General features: G+C 44.0%; 1 protein-coding gene across 1 annotated transcript in view; it reads left to right on the plus strand.

The window, feature by feature from the left end:
• Positions 1 to 16,430, plus strand: part of LOC140538950 (uncharacterized) — a 110,994-nt gene that overhangs the window by 65,911 nt on the left and 28,653 nt on the right. Inside the window, exons 70-79 of the mRNA XM_072661509.1 lie at positions 6,272 to 6,448; positions 6,784 to 6,957; positions 7,150 to 7,323; positions 7,481 to 7,657; positions 7,936 to 8,118; positions 9,108 to 9,275; positions 10,210 to 10,380; positions 10,690 to 10,863; positions 11,768 to 11,944; positions 16,395 to 16,406. Coding sequence (XP_072517610.1) covers positions 6,272 to 6,448; positions 6,784 to 6,957; positions 7,150 to 7,323; positions 7,481 to 7,657; positions 7,936 to 8,118; positions 9,108 to 9,275; positions 10,210 to 10,380; positions 10,690 to 10,863; positions 11,768 to 11,944; positions 16,395 to 16,406 — 1,587 coding nt within the window. The remainder of the gene's footprint in view (positions 1 to 6,271; positions 6,449 to 6,783; positions 6,958 to 7,149; positions 7,324 to 7,480; positions 7,658 to 7,935; positions 8,119 to 9,107; positions 9,276 to 10,209; positions 10,381 to 10,689; positions 10,864 to 11,767; positions 11,945 to 16,394; positions 16,407 to 16,430) is intronic.

Consider the following 16,430-nt stretch of genomic DNA (forward strand, 5'->3'; position numbering starts at 1 on the left):
ATTTCTTCACCTGAAAACAACGAGGGCCCCTACTTACGACCCAACTTAACTGCTCTCCTTCTAACCCTCCTAATCTCAACTTTACTATATCCAGTTTCTTCACCTGAAAACAACGAGGGCCCCTACTTACGACCCAACTTAACTGCTCTCCTCTCAACCCTCCTAATCTCAACTTTATTATATCCAGTTTCTTCACCTGAAAACAACGAGGGCCCCTACTTACGACCCAACTTAACTGCTCTCCTCCCAACCCTCCTAATCCCAACTTTATTATATCCAATTTCTTCACCTGAAAACAACGAGGGCCCCTACTTACGACCCAACTTAACTGCTCTCCTCTCAACCCTCCTAATCCCAACTTTATTATATCCAGTTTCTTCACCTGAAAACAACGAGGGCCCCTATTTACGACCCAACTTAACTGCTCTCCTCTCAACCCTCCTAATCTCAACTTTATTATATCTAGTTTCTTCACCTGAAAACAACGAGGGCCCCTACTTACGACCCAACTTAACTGCTCTCCTCCCAACCCTCCTAATCTCAACTTTATTATATCCAGTTTCTTCACCTGAAAACAACGAGGGCCCCTACTTACGACCCAACTTAACTGCTCTCCTCCCAACCCTCCTAATCTCAACTTTATTATATCCAATTTCTTCACCTGAAAACAACGAGGGCCCCTACTTACGACCCAACTTAACTGCTCTCCTCCTAACCCTCCTAATCTCAACTTTATTATATCCAGTTTCTTCACCTGAAAACAACGAGGGCCCCTACTTACGACTCAATTTAACTGCTCTCCTCCCAACCCTCCTAATCTCAACTTTATTATATCCAGTTTCTTCACCTGAAAACAACGAGGGCCCCTACTTACGACCCAACCCTGCTTTACCAGGATGTGTGAGAGGGGAACTAATGAGAAAGTGAGCAGATGTGAGTGGAATGTTCCCTAAATGCTGTCTGACTCCTCAGATTGGGGTCACCATCTGGTCAGACCTCCAGTAACTGGCCTGGAACCACTTGGTTCCTGCCTGGTCACTCATGTCGTGTGGTGATGTGGCCTGCACAGGATCGGCACCCTGATGCACTGTAGTGGGTCTTGAAGATGGTTGTGTCATCTGTCTCACTGGTCGAGTCAGGTTACATGCTCTGGACCAATGATTCAAGTGATACCAGTGAGGACGTCCCTTTACTCTAAGGGCAGATTTAGTGGTGAGGATTTCCTTAAATGGACCTTCACATCTGATCATGTCAATGGTCATGATTACGTACCTACACTTCCTGATGTCTGATCCCATATCCACATAATCCATCATTGTGTGTCTAAAGGAACAGTCTGGATTAGGAATATTCTTTCTTTTTTTGGGTTCTGACAAAACTCTTTTGGGCCCCTATTGATACATACTGCTGCAGCCAGTCCCTGGTAGCAGGGTGGCATACACTGCTCAATTCTGTCAAGTTGGGAGTGAAAATAGGCAGGGGGTTGGTGCCCCCATCAGATGCCTGTGTCAACACTGCATTGTATATCCAATTTTTGGTTGCCACAAAGAATTGAAAAGATTTGGAATAGTAGAGAAGCAAGAGCTTCCTCATCCCATTCTAATTTTCCATTTAAATTTTGCTGATCTGCTCCATGAATTAACCTTCGCAAAGGAGATAATAATAAAATAATAATAAAAAAGGAGATAAAATCATAATAAAAAAGGAGATATAATAATAATAATAATAATAATAATAAAGGAGATAATAATAAAATAATAATAAAAAAGGAGATAAAATAATAATAATAAAGGAGATAATAATAAAATAATAATAAAAAGGGAGATAAAATAATAATAAAGGAGATAATAATAAAATAATAAGAAAAAAGGAGATAAAATAATAATAATAAAGGAGATAATAAAATAATACTAAAAAGGAGATAAAATAATAACAATAAAGGAGATAATAATACAATAATAAAAAAGGAGATACAATAATAATAAAAAAGGAGATAATGCTATAATCTGCCATTCCAAGGCAAGGTTACATTCCACACACTGTTGTTGCTCTAGGTGCATTTTTTTGTCTACTGTAGTGTGAGCTGTGGCAGTGGCTCTTCTACCCCTTATTTACTTTCTGTCTAGGTATTCCACCTCTTCCAGTTTGTTTTTATTTACCTTATGGCCACAGCTTTTGTCACTTTAAAACTAGCATTCTTCCTCAGACAAGTTAATAAGAATCAAATCATCTTTAACCAGACAAGCTTTAGCCCCAATTAATGTATAATGTTTTATAATTAATAGTGCGATAATTAATAATAAGAGTTTTTACTGTTGTTTCCATTTTCTTACTGATACTCAGTAAATTCCAGCTTATACAGTCACTTCATTCCCTTGTCGAACGCAGGTTAAGATTTTACTAGCAACACGATCAAATGTTCTAAGAGGTGTAATATCAACAGTGACCAAGGTACAGTGAACATTTAACATTTAGGACAAACAGTTAACATCATCTTCACTAGCGTGCACAGCACTTCTTACTCGAACTACTATTGCATGCTTTTGTAAGAGTGCAGACTGTGGCTGGGGAACCTGCTATACCACCCCCAGCCACCAGAGGGAAACCCAGAACCACTACACCGTGATTAGGGGAGATCAGCAACATCTGTCCCTTTCCTATTTAAGGAGAGCCGACCTCGAGCCCTGTGCTCAGTCTTGGGTTTCTCACACACAAGTCTGGCTGGTAAATCGGTAAACCTCCCTCGAGTGTTCACCTGGCTCTCTTTTTCTGACCTCAGGTCCCAGATCTAACCTCTTCTTGGGCCTTTCTGAAGTTCTTTGATGCCAAAAAAAGAAAAGGCAAAAAGTGAAAACTAGTCTTTTCTTTTAAGTCTTTGGAGTTTCCACCTCTCTTTGGTTTTGTTTAGCAGGTTTTCTCTTTGGTCTTAACATTTCATGCAGCTGTGCAGTGTGTTTCCTCTGGTCTCATAAGCAAGAGAGTTGGGGGTTCAAATCCGCTGTAAAGCAAGTTTACAGTTTCTGTCGTAATTGCGTAGTCCTATGGTTTCTGAAAGTCCTAGTACTTTCTGTTGTCTTTAGCTACATTTAGGTGAGCTACCGTTAGGTGAGCTACCATGTCACAGCGAGACTGACCCAGCAGTGTTCTCAGACATGGAGATGGTCAAAGGTGCCATAGCCAACCAGGGTGCTGCAGTCGGCAGATATGAGCAAGCCCTCCAACAGATCCTAACACAAATGCAGGCCCTAACTTCATCCATCCAGGCTGGACCTCCTGTGGCTATACCTGCCCCTCCCTCCACACCTGCACCAGTCCCTGCACCTGATCCTGTTCCATGGGTTGAACCACACTTACACTGTCATGGCTTTCTGCTTCAATTGCTTGGGCCACTCCAGTTTGGGAGAATTAACCCGATGTGTAGACGTCCACAGACTTATTCACTGCTACCATGCATCAGGCTTTTGATCACCCTGTCTGTGGAGGAGAGACCGCCCCCCGGTTCCTAAATATACAACAGGGGAAAAGATCTGTGGCTGACTATGCAGCTGAGTTTCACACTATGGCTGCTGAGAGTGGTTGGAACTCATCTGCATTAATGGCAGCCTTTCAGCAAGGGTTGAGTGAGAACCTCAAAGATGAGTTATCCCAGCATGATCCTCCTCCTTCCCTCAAAGATCTGATGACAGTGCTCCACATACCTCCGGGGTGTTTCTCAATGCTGCCATGTCCTGGGGACCAGACCAACAGAAGCACCTTAGAGTGTACTGCTTCTCTTCAGCTGCTTCAGCACTTTCTGGGTTTTGCTATTTTTTCCGTAGCTTTATCTGGAATTTTAGCACAGTTGCTGCTCCACTAACCTCGCTAACAGTAACAATGGGACAGTTTCAATGGACCAGTACAGCCCAGAAAGCCTTGGAAGAGCTCAAACACTGCCTAGTCACAGCTCCAGTGTTACAGCTTCCAGAACCTGATGTTCCGTTTGTGGTAGAAGTGGATGCTTCTGATATACAGTAGGTGTTTGGGCTGTGCGATCAGAGCGTTCAGGTGCTCACAAAAAGTTTTTCACACCTCCTCACACCTACAGAGCAAAACTATTATGTTGGTAACAGGGAGCTTTTGGCAGTGAAACTAGCATTGGATGAATGGAGGCACTGGCTGGAGGGGGCTAACCACCAGTTCCTGGTCTGAACCTCAAGTTGCTCAGAGGATGGAGGATCAAGGTCCATGTGCTGCCAGTGGATTCGGTCTCTGATCGAGGACCACAGTTTGCCAGTAGGTTCTGGAAAGCATTTTGCCAGCTACTGGGTGCCTCAGTGAACCTTCAGTGGCTTTAATCCACAATCCAATGGTCAGACTGAGAGGGTCAACCAAGACCTAGGATGGACCCTTCGTGGCCTCTTGTAATCCCTCCAGTTGGGCTGAACACTCATCCTTGGGCATGTCCTCTTTTGAGTGCCAGTTTGGGTATGCCCCCCCTATGTTTTCAGAGCAGGATGATGAAGTGGGGGTCCCAGCAGCTGGGCATTTTGTTTGGCGATGCTGGCAGGCCTGACAGAAAGCTCTCCAGCTTGCCTTAGACTGGAAAAGTTGCTGCAGACTGGAAACGACGACCTGGTTTTACGTTATGGCCAGAACAGAGAATCAACCCCACATTCCACGGGTCACGCCTAAAGCCCGTACTCTGCAGCACCCTTGCCTCTGTCCCAGCTCCCCTGCCCTCAGTTCTGGTGGCCGGGTCGCCCGCTTACACTGTTCGGCATCTCTTGGACTCACGGCGGGTCCGGGGCTGCACCCAGTATCTGGTGGACTGGGAAGGACATGGGTCTGAGGAACACTCCTGGGTCCCTGCTCGTAACATTCTGGACCTTGAGCTCATTCGGGCCGAGGGGTTGGGAACATCTGATGCCGTTCCTCAAAGGGGGGGTTCTATAAGGGTGCAGACTGTGGCTAGGCAACCTGCTATACCACCCCCAGCCACTAGTTTTGCCCTCTCTTTGGTTTTGTTGTTGCTCCTTTTTTCTTTTTCACACCGTTTTCCTTTTTGTTTGGGAAGACTTTTCCTGTTGCTCTGTGATTTCGAGCAGGTCAGTCCTCCCCTGGTAACCTCAGTTAACATTTCAATTGCAGATTTCCTCCGTTTCTAAGAGTCCTAGTCCTTTCAGCACTGTGGTGTTGTAGCTCACTCAGTTCATACTGGTCTCCCACCAAAGAGGTTGGTGGTTCTAATCCACCTCCAGGTGAGCTACCTTTACAGCTTTTTCCTTTTTCCAGCGCTCTTCATCTTCATTTTTTTTTTTTCATTTTTCTGGGTTCTCTGATGGTTCTGATTAGCATTTCTTCTTGACTCGGAGCCAGATAAACTGAAAGATTCACAGGACCACACGGATGTGTGATCAGTCAGTCTCAACCCCCCCCCCCCCACACATCAAACGACCAGGGAATGAAGTGACTACGTATAATTTGAAATTTACTGAGTATCAGTAAGAAACTAGAAATAACAGTTAAACTCTTTTAGAGCACTATTAATTATAAAATACATTAATTGGGGCTAAAGCTTGTCTGGTTTAAGATGATTTGATTCTTATTAACTTTCTCTGTCTGTGTAAGAATGATGGTTTCCAGCAAACAGCAAACAGCCCACGTGACTCGCTCCCCTCCAAGGCCCAGATATGAATCAGTTGTTATCCTACTTATATTTCAGGCTGGCAGACTGACAGGTCTCCTACTAAGGCCTGGTTCGTTCATACACTTTTTAAATGCTTTAAATCAGCAGCCCAATTGGCCTTGCTCTCTCCGGAGTGGGTAGATGGCACTCTCCCCTCACATCGCTTTGCTGCGTTGCTGGTGTTACTGGCGTTGCTGGCGTCTGCGGGTTGGTGCGTTGAAGTCTAGTACACTGCGCTTCCCTCCAGGCATGTTGGTTCCCCCGTGATGTTGCATTGGAGGCAGTTGGAAAAATGCATGGCTTGTCTGTGGTTGTTGATCCGCCCTCACTAGTGGTGGGGGCATTGCATGCAGTGGAGGAAGAGTATGTACGGGTTGGGTATATGTATGCATGTATGTATGTAGGTATGTATTTACCTGTAACACCAGATAAGTACCATTAGTCAACTAACATCTGAGAGTATGTTTGCTCCAAAATATGCATATATATTTCACTGATGGATAGAAAGCGTCTTGCTCTCACAAAGACTATAATACTGAACGTTTGTATGAGTATTCTACTACCAGTGTTCACTTCTCCCATTCTCTCATTTTGTTGTACATTTAGTCTCAGATGTTGCTGCATCTCAGAAGAAGGATATGCTGCTCTGGCTTCAGCTCTGAACTTAAACACCTCATCACCCCTGATGGAGCTGGATCTCAGAGGAAATGACCCTGGAGATAAAGGAGTGAAGCTGATCATGGATTTAGAAAAGGATTCACAGACTAAAGGGAGAAGAATTAGGTGAACTGATTTTACAGCACCGCTTGTGTTCAGTACAGTTTGGTACAGTTAGTAAATTATTTAACTTTGGTCTTTTTAAATTTGCATTAAAAATATCCACTTCCTTAATAACTGATATCTGTAAATGTCCTTTTACAATGTTAAAGAATATCATTTATCTTTGACTTCAGAGCAAATCTGAAATGTAATAGTACAACTCTACTATGTTTGCTTCACGTTACTCATTATATTTGATTAATAACAATATATTTGATTTTCTAACTTAGAATGAAAGAGCAATGTAAGCAGCAGTGTAAAAAGACAATGACTATGTAATATTATTCCTGTATCTGCAGACTGCTGAAAAGCTCTGCTGCAGAGAAACTGTGTGATCATCTGACTGAAGCTCTAGGAACAAACCCACTACTGCTAAGAGAGCTGGATCTGAGTGGGAGAATACAAGGAGACTCAGAAATGAATCAGCTGTCTGATCTACTGGAGGATTCACACTGCAGGACTCAGATCCTGAAGTAAGATTGGTCAGCTTACACAATGTAGAGTAACTGAATGTGATTTTATAATGTAGCAGTGTGTGCTGTAGTCTGACTTGAGGATCAAGACGAGGGCCATCTAAATTAATTATATACATTTAATTATAATTATAATTTTATTATAATTATAGTTATGATCCAATAAGCTCTGATTTTTGCTTTTTTTTGCAGGCTGAATAACAGCAGGATTACAGAGGAAGGCTGTGCTGCTCTATCAGCAGCTCTTTCCTCTAATCCCTCACACCTGATAGAGCTGGATCTGAGTGAGAATAAACTAGGAAACCCTGGAGTGAAGCAGATCTGTGACCTACTGACCAATCAGTACTGTAAACTGCAGAGACTGAGGTGAGAGGAAGTAAAGTAGGGACGTCTGGAGTGGAAGAGGTCTCTCATCTACTAAACATTTCTAACAAACAAGAATGGCTGAACTTTGCTGTAATGAAGCTATACAAAGATAACATGGTTTTATCACTGATTAAAGCTTTAACTAACGTTTCCTCAGGCTTTCAGACTGTAGTGTATCAGAAGAAGGATATGCTGCTCTGGCTTCAGCTCTGAAATCATTCCCCTCTTCACCCCTGATGGAGCTGGATCTCAGAGGGAACGACCCTGGAGATAGAGGAGTGGAGCTTCTGAATGGTTTACTACAGGAACCAGATTGTAAAGTGAAGACTCTGAGGTGAGAGAATCCACTGCTGTGAGCTCACCCTGGACAGATCTTTGAGACTGTAGTAAATAACTTGTATCTCCCAATACATCACACACAGTTAGACCAATGTTAGTTAGTTAGCTAGACCAATGGAGAGTTGTATCATGGAGTTCTTGCCTGGCCAGAGAATTGGGCTCTGGTCTCCAACAATAAGGACATTGTGTATCTAATATCTAATATTTCGGTAGATTCTTCAATACTAAACTGAACTAAAGATTTCAAATGAAATACATTTCATCAATTTGCAGGCTGTTGAAGACGGATGCTGCAGAGGAAGCCTGGACTTCTCTTTCTTCAGCTCTGAGAATAAATATCCTGCTGCAGACAGAGCTGAAACTGAGCAGGAATCCAGCAGGACCTTCAGGAGATTCCAGAGTGAAACTACTGTGTGCTGTACTGCAGGATACACACTGTAAACTGAGGAGACTCTGGTCAGTATTCTGATTTTTTTCTTTTAAATTAAGTTTAAATTCACATACAAAGGAAGAGAACTGTATTTTTAGTGAAAATAGCTGTTCATCCTTTTATTCATCCTTTTATTATTCATCCAATTATTACCTTGAATAACTCATAATGGGTTTTTAGAACTCTGATTTCTTCCTCACTATCCTTGAGGCTAAGCTGTGGCTACGTGCTGGGGCTGTACAACATGATTAACTGGCAACAGGGCGAATATCCTTATCTGATTTGCTGTTGGCTAGTCTACATCATTTGTATTTTAATCCATTTACAGTCTGGGCTGCAACAGATGCTCTTGTAAAACTACGGGCATATATTAAAATTATAGCTGCTGGAATGTAAGAAGCTCCTAAAAATAATCTTTATTTAAGTGTACTGTTATAGGTTTATGAACACTGTTGCCACTGTGTTGGACCTTGTGTAACATGTGCTACTATGATTTGTGGACAAACATAATACTTAATAAACATTTTAATGACCAGATTTAGCCTTTAATATTTAAACAGGTTAGTAAGTTATTTAGAGTGATCACAAGGAAAATCATTAATCTTGCTGTCTATCTACAGCCAGACTGGAAACTGCACAACAAGTAAAACTAATGCTTCATTAGGGGAATTTTAACCAATTCCTTCTTAAAAAACAGCTTCAACTTTATGTTGGTGGTTTTCCTCCTTCCTGCTTCAGGTCCTTTCACATTTCTATTGGATTTAGGTCAGGCATTTGATTTGACCACTCCAAAAGATTAATATTAAATAGTTATTCCTTTTTAAATGTTAAATGCTTTGGTAAACAATGTATGCAAAAATAGAAAAAATCTGGTTTACAAACTCAAACCGCAGGACATAGAAATAAACACATGCTGGGAAAAGGTTGTTCCTAATTCATTACAAACTTACACCTAACCTGAAGACATATTAAAGGTATATAAAAATGTTGCTGTTCTGTCACTACTTGCTTTTAGGATCAACGATGATGATCTAACAGAAGCAAGCTGTTCAGCTTTAGCCACAGTTCTCACCTCGTCCACTCTGAGAGAACTGGACCTGAGCTCCAACAACCTGCAGGATTCAGGAGTGAAGAAGCTCTGCCGTGGACTGAAGGATCCTCTCTGTAAACTGCAGACTCTGAGGTAAGATCTGTTATGAATTACATACATCACACAATTCGTCCTGCTATCTGTTCATGTTCTGAATAAAGGAAGGAGGAGCTGTATAATGAAGAAGTGGTTCCTGCAGTCAGAGTGGTGCACTGTTTTTCCAAGGCATGCAGGTTTGAGGCATTGCCCAAAATCCTCTCGGCCAAAGAAATGGCTGAACTGCTTTTGCATGTAGTGAGGGGGCATGGAATGCCTTGCAACCTAGTGTTGGATCAGGGACCCCTATTTGCCAGCTAGTCTTGGAGGGCTTTCTGCAGGTTGATGGGTGCCACAGTCAGCCTTACTTCAGGCTTCCACCCCAAAGCGAGTGGACAGGCCAAACGGACCAAGTATGCCCACAACACGCTTTGGCACTCGTCCCTAGATATCTCTCCCAATTTGGGTACTTCATTCCCTTCTTTGCAGAACAAGAGATGGATGATTCTCCTTTCTGTGTGGGCCAACGGGTGTGGTTCTCCACCCGAGACCTCCCGCTGCAAGGCATCTTGTACAAACTATCACCTGTCCGGCGATTGCTGTGAGTGCATAAAGTCCAGGGTGGTTCCCAGTATCTGGTTGACTGGGAGGGCTATGGGCCTAAGTTGCGTTCTTGAGTTCTGGCGGGCCGTATCCTAAATCCGACGCTTATCAGGGACTTCAGGCATGATTGTGAGGCTGGTTGGGGCCGTTGGGTGCTGCTCCTTGTGGAGGGGGTGGTGCATGAACCATCAGCCACCAGCAGGGAGCTGGTGGAAAGCTGGTGGAGCTGGAATAAAGAACTCCAAGCCCCAGAATCCCCAGTGGTAATCAACGCTGACCAGACCCACCTGAGTTGAAAATAAGAGTTGATGTTGGGAACGGTTTGGAGTGTCCTTGGAAAGACGCCACTCCTGCTGTTATTAATATTAATATTTTTCCCTTTTCTTAGGCTTTCATTCTGTAATATCCGGGAGGAAGGCTATACTGCTCTGGGTTCAGCACTGAGCTCAGCTCTACGCTCAACTGTCTCTTCACCCTTTGTAGAGCTGGATCTCAGAGGGAATGACCCAGGAGACACAGGAGTGGAGCTGCTTGTGAACTTATCTGTGAAAAAACTAAGGTAAAATGCAACATATATAAATAAATTTGCATAATGATAATTTGTATTTTTAATACGTTTCTATATTTTAATTTTGAATTTAACAGTTTACTCACCTGTAAGTTTCTAATTTAATTATATTGAATTATGATATTATCTAACATTACATCATATTAGACCATTTAAACTCATTTCTGAAGGAAAGAAAACTGAGTTCTGAAGGAGGAGGACAGCTTGCAAAAAAACATAGTGAGGTTATACACTGATGACTGTGAGTCTATTTCTCTTTATATGGTTATAAATGTATCCGTACTGATGTTCTCTCTCCAGACTGCTGAAAAGTGATGCTGCAGAAGAAGCCTACACTTATTTTAAACAAAAGCTGGGTAAAGACCCCTTACTGCAGACGGAGCTGGATCTGAGTCAGACTGAACCAAAGGAGATCAGAGTAGATCAGCTGTCTGCTCTCCTGGAGGATCCACACTGCAGACTGCAGAAACTCACGTAAGGAGCTGGATTCATTAAACACATTAGACAAGTGGGACTTCAGCTGAGCAGTATTCAGCATTACTGGAGTAAAAAGCTTAAGCTGATACTGCAGCTTCTAAAACCTAGTATCTCCTCTCACTTCTACCTGAGTAATGAAAGTCAATACTTCTGACACCTTTGTATCTATGGCAACCTAGTACCACCTTTTTTATAAGGACTTTCTTTAGCTTCCTGTAACCTGTATCAGTATTACTCTCCCAGAGTTGTTCTCTGTGAAGCTCTTTGGCCTCTCTGGACACATTGTACCCAAGAGATTCTCTTTCTTGACCTCTTTAGCCAGTGGCTCTCTCAAATCTCTGGAACAAATCCCTTCTTTCACTTCTAGCGATTAGAGGGTTTATTCTTCTCCCCTCTCTTGTCGCTAACTTGACTTATCTTTTCCTCTTCATCTGTCTGATCTATCCAGATTCCAGATTATCCAGATTAGCTTTTTATCTTTGTTTCTGTTCCTTGTTTATTTTTCAGTGTATTTCCCTTTGGTCTCCTTTCCCCCTTTTTCAGTCTGTCTGCTGACGTCACTAATGTCTCCCCGGTGGTGCAGCACTTCTGTCGGACGCGTTGAGTTACCCGTTCAGCTATAGTGGGTGTTTGAGCCCAGCTCCCAGCGCTTTTGTTTTACTCCGTTTATTTCATTTAAGAAAGCCTTTCTGCTGTTTTGGGTTAGTTATTCCCCTCATTTCACTACAGCATTACCTGTGGTAACCATTAAGCATTACCTTTGGTGTTTTTATCATGTAGTTTTGGTGTTCTGACCTGCATTCCAGGGTTACAACTCCCACAGTCACTAAACACTTCCCATAGTCATTATTCAGCTGATATGCCACTGCTCCTGACCACCTCTCTTTATCTCCCTCTGCAGGATGTATAAATCCAGCAGTATTACAGAGAGAGACTGTGCTGATCTGATTTCTGCTCTGACTGTAAACCCCTCACACCTGAGAGAGCTGGATCTGAATGAGAATAAACTGGATCAGGCAGGACTGCAGAAGCTCTGTGATCTACTGAAGAATCCTCACTGTAGACTGGAGAAACTGAGGTGAGTGATCTCTTTTAAAGGGGATAATTATATATAGTCTAGAACTGCACATCTTCTAAATGTGAGGTGTCTAACAATATTGAAGAGTACGTTTGTAGTCTGGAGCAGGCCATGATTAAGAAATGATGTCCATATCAAGATGAGGGAAATGATTTTACTGTTGAACTTTCAGTCTCAGGGGTTGCTGCCTCTCAGGAGAAGGATATGAGGCTCTGGCTTCTGCTCTAAAATCAAACCCCTCATCAGTCATGACGGAGCTGGATCTCAGAGGGAATGATCCTGGAGAGACAGGAGTGAGGCTGTTCACGGATTTACAAAACGATCCACGCAGTAAACTGAAGACACTGAGGTGAACTACTGTTACAGTGTTACTTATGTGCAAAGCTGTTTGTGTACAGAAGATTGAAATGTATATCGTTTAACCGTTTAAAAGTTTCATTAAATATATTTTTGTTTCAGGTTTTTAATTAATTAAAACTTCCTAAAATATGTTTACTTAGTTTAGACTAATCCGACACTTTTCAACAACTGAAATGACAGGAAGGTGATAAATGTTTATCATAATTATTTAATCTGCAGGCTGTTGAAAAGCTCTGCTGCAGAGGAAGTCTGTGATTATCTGACTGAAGCTCTAGGAATAAACCCCTTACTGCTGACTGAGCTGGATCTGAGTGGGAGAATACAAGGAGACTCAGAAATGAAGAAGCTGTCTGATCTACTGGAGGATTCACACTGCAGGACTCAGAAACTGAAGTAAGCATTTTATTCCAGCATTGTCTGTTAGTCAACTGTGTGCAAGATGATGTAGATTTTGTCTAATTTTACATACATGAGGGATCACCCAGTGTTATATAATACAGTTGAAAGCAGAAGTTTACTGACACTGTATAAAAAGACACATCTGCATTTTTCCTCACCGTCTGACATGAAATCAGAATAAACCTTTCCTAAATGCCAGAATAATGAGAGAGGGAATTTTCTAAAATAATTTTGACTTTGAAAAGTAATAAAAAGTTTAAACACATTTCATTAGTATTTGGTATCACTGGCCTTAAACTGAATGACCTGGGTCAAACGTGTTGGAGATCCTTCCTCAAGCTTCTCACAACAGTTGCAGGAATTTTGAGCTGTTCCTCCTGACAGATCTGGAGTAACTGAGCCGATGTCTGTAGGCCACCCTGCTCACACATGCCTCTCCACCTTTGCTACTAAATGTTCAACAGGACTGAGATCAGGGCTTTGTGATGGTCACTCCACAACACTGACCTTGTTCTCCTTAAGACTCTCTGTAACCAGTCTGTCAGTCTGCTTCGGGTCGGTGTCCATTTGGAAGACCCATTTAAGCCCAGGCTTTAACTTCCTTGATGTCTTCAGATGTTACTTCAGTATCTCCTCACCTCCTGACGCTCTTTCTTCGTGACGCTCTATCCTCCTGAAGCTCTTTCCTCCTGAAGCTCTTTCCTCCTGACGCTCTTTCTTCGTGACGCTCTTTCCTCCTGACGCTCTTTCCTCGTGACGCTCTTTCTTCGTGACGCTCTTTCCTCCTGACGCTCTTTCCTCCTGACGCTCTTTCCTCCTGACGCTCTTTCCTCCTGACGCTCTTTCCTCCTGACGCTCTGTCCTCGTGACGCTCTTTCCTCCTGACGCTCTTTCCTCCTGACGCTCTTTCCTCCTGACGCTCTTTCCACCTGACGCTCTTTCTTCGTGACGCTCTTTCCTCCTGACGCTCTTTCCTCGTGACGCTCTTTCCACCTGACGCTCTTTCCACCTGACGCTCTTTCCTCGTGACGCTCTTTGCTAGTTACTCTCTTTCCACCTGACGCTCTTTCCACCTGACGCTCTGTCCTCGTGACGCTCTTTCCTCGTGACGCTCTTTCCACCTGACGCTCTTTCCACCTGACGCTCTTTCTTCGTGACGCTCTTTCCTCCTGACGCTCTTTCCTCCTGACGCTCTTTCTTCGTGACGCTCTTTCTTCGTGACGCTCTTTCCTCCTGACGCTCTTTCCTCCTGACGCTCTTTCCACCTGACGCTCTTTCCTCGTGACGCTCTTTCCACCTGACGCTCTTTCCACCTGACGCTCTTTCCTCGTGACGCTCTTTGCTAGTTACTCTCTTTCCACCTGACGCTCTTTCCACCTGACGCTCTGTCCTCGTGACGCTCTTTCCTCGTGACGCTCTTTCCACCTGACGCTCTTTCCACCTGACGCTCTTTCCACCTGACGCTCTTTCCTCGTGACGCTCTTTCCACCTGACGCTCTTTCCTCGTGACGCTCTTTCCACCTGACGCTCTTTCCTCGTGACGCTCTTTCCACGTGACGCTCTTTCCACGTGACGCTCTTTCCACCTGACGCTCTTTCCACCTGACGCTCTTTCCACCTGACGCTCTTTCCTCCTGACGCTCTTTCCTCGTGACGCTCTTTCCTCCTGACGCTCTTTCCTCGTGACGCTCTGTCCTCGTGACGCTCTGTCCTCGTGACGCTCTTTCCTCCTGACGCTCTTTCCTCCTGACGCTCTTTCCACCTGACGCTCTTCCCTTCTGACGCTCTTTCCACCTGACGCTCTTCCCTCCTGACGCTCTTCCCTCCTGACGCTCTTCCCTCCTGACGCTCTTCCCTCCTGACGCTCTTTCCTCGTGACGCTCTTTCCACCTGACGCTCTTTCCACCTGACGCTCTTTCCACCTGACGCTCTTTCCTCGTGACGCTCTTTCCTCGTGACGCTCTTTCCTCGTGACGCTCTTTGCTCATTACGCTCTTTCCACCTGACGCTCTTTCCTCGTGACGCTCTTTCCTCGTGACGCTCTTTCCTCGTGACGCTCTTTCCTCGTGACGCTCTTTCCACCTGACGCTCTTTCCTCGTGACGCTCTTTGCTCGTGACGCTCTTTCCACCTGACGCTCTTTGCTCGTGACGCTCTTTCCACCTGACGCTCTTTCCTCGTGACGCTCTTTGCTCGTGACGCTCTTTCCACCTGACGCTCTTTCCACCTGACGCTCTTTCCACCTGACGCTCTTTCCACCTGATGCTCTTTCCACCTGACGCTCTTTCCTCGTGACGCTCTTTCCTCGTGACGCTCTTTCCTCGTGACGCTCCTTCTTCGTGACTCTCTCTCCTCCTGACGCTCTTTCTTCGTGACGCTCTTTCTTCGTGACGCTCTTTCCTCCTGAAGCTCTTTCCTCCTGACGCTCTTTCCTCCTGACGCTCTTTCCTCCTGACGCTCTTTCCTCGTGACGCTCTTTCTTCGTGACGCTCTTTCCTCCTGACGCTCTGTCCTCGTGACGCTCTTTCCTCCTGACGCTCTTTCCACCTGACGCTCTTTCCACCTGACGCTCTTTCCTCGTGACGCTCTTTGCTCGTTACGCTCTTTCCACCTGACGTTCTTTCCACCTGACGCTCTTTCCTCGTGACGCTCTTTCCTCGTGACGCTCTTTCCACCTGACGCTCTTTGCTCATGACGCTCTTTCCACCTGACGCTCTTTCCACCTGACGCTCTTTCCTCGTTACGCTCTTTCCACCTGACGCTCTTTCCACCTGACGCTCTTTCCTCGTGACGCTCTTTCCTCGTGACGCTCCTTCTTCGTGACTCTTTCTTCGTAACGCTCTTTCTTCGTGACGCTCTTTCTTCGTGACGCTCTTTCCTCGTGACGCTCTTTCCTCCTGACGCTCTTTCCTCCTGACGCTCTTTCCTCCTGACGCTCTTTCCTCCTGACGCTCTTTCCACCTGACGCTCTTTCCACCTGACGCTCTTTCTGAACTGTCCTTTTAAGTATATATTTATTGCTACATTTTGCACCAAGGTTATTTTAGTGTTATTGTACAATTTGTAAGTTGGTGATTTTATTGAACTGATTATTGTTATTTTATAATCTTGCATAAACAAGCCTACATTATATAATTTCTATTAAATACAGTGAATAAAGCAATGCAATGGATTTCTTATGATCATGTGAAATTGTTAATATAATTAAAGAAGCTTTGTGCTTTCTCTCTCTGCAGGCTGAACAACAACAGTATTACAGAGGAAGGCTGTGCTACTCTGTCAAAAGCTCTTTGTTCAAATTATTCACACCTGAAAGAGCTGGATCTGAGTGGCAATAAACTAGGAAACTCTGGAGTGAAGCATGTTGCTTCTCTGCTGAGAATTTCAGATGGAAAAGTTGAAAAGCTGAAGTTAGTATTTCAGTGAATCCTAACAGTAAGTCTAAACATTCTGAGTTCCAGCTGTTTATTAACTCTCTCATTCCTCTAGCATTTCAGACTGTGGTTTAACAGAGGGAGCATATGCTGCTCTGGCTTCAGCTCTGAAATCAAACCCCTCATCACCACTGAAAGAGCTGGATCTGAGAAGGAACAACCCTGGAGATACAGGAGTGAAGCAGCTTTGGGATCTAAAAGAAGATTCAAAATGCAACCTGAACACACTGAGGTAGAGGCAATTTTATGGGGGAAAGAGTCTTCAGCAAAAGTCAATAAACTACACGCAAATAAA

This window comes from Salminus brasiliensis, chromosome 18 (genome assembly GCF_030463535.1).
Source record: "Salminus brasiliensis chromosome 18, fSalBra1.hap2, whole genome shotgun sequence".
Taxonomy (NCBI): domain Eukaryota; kingdom Metazoa; phylum Chordata; class Actinopteri; order Characiformes; family Bryconidae; genus Salminus; species Salminus brasiliensis.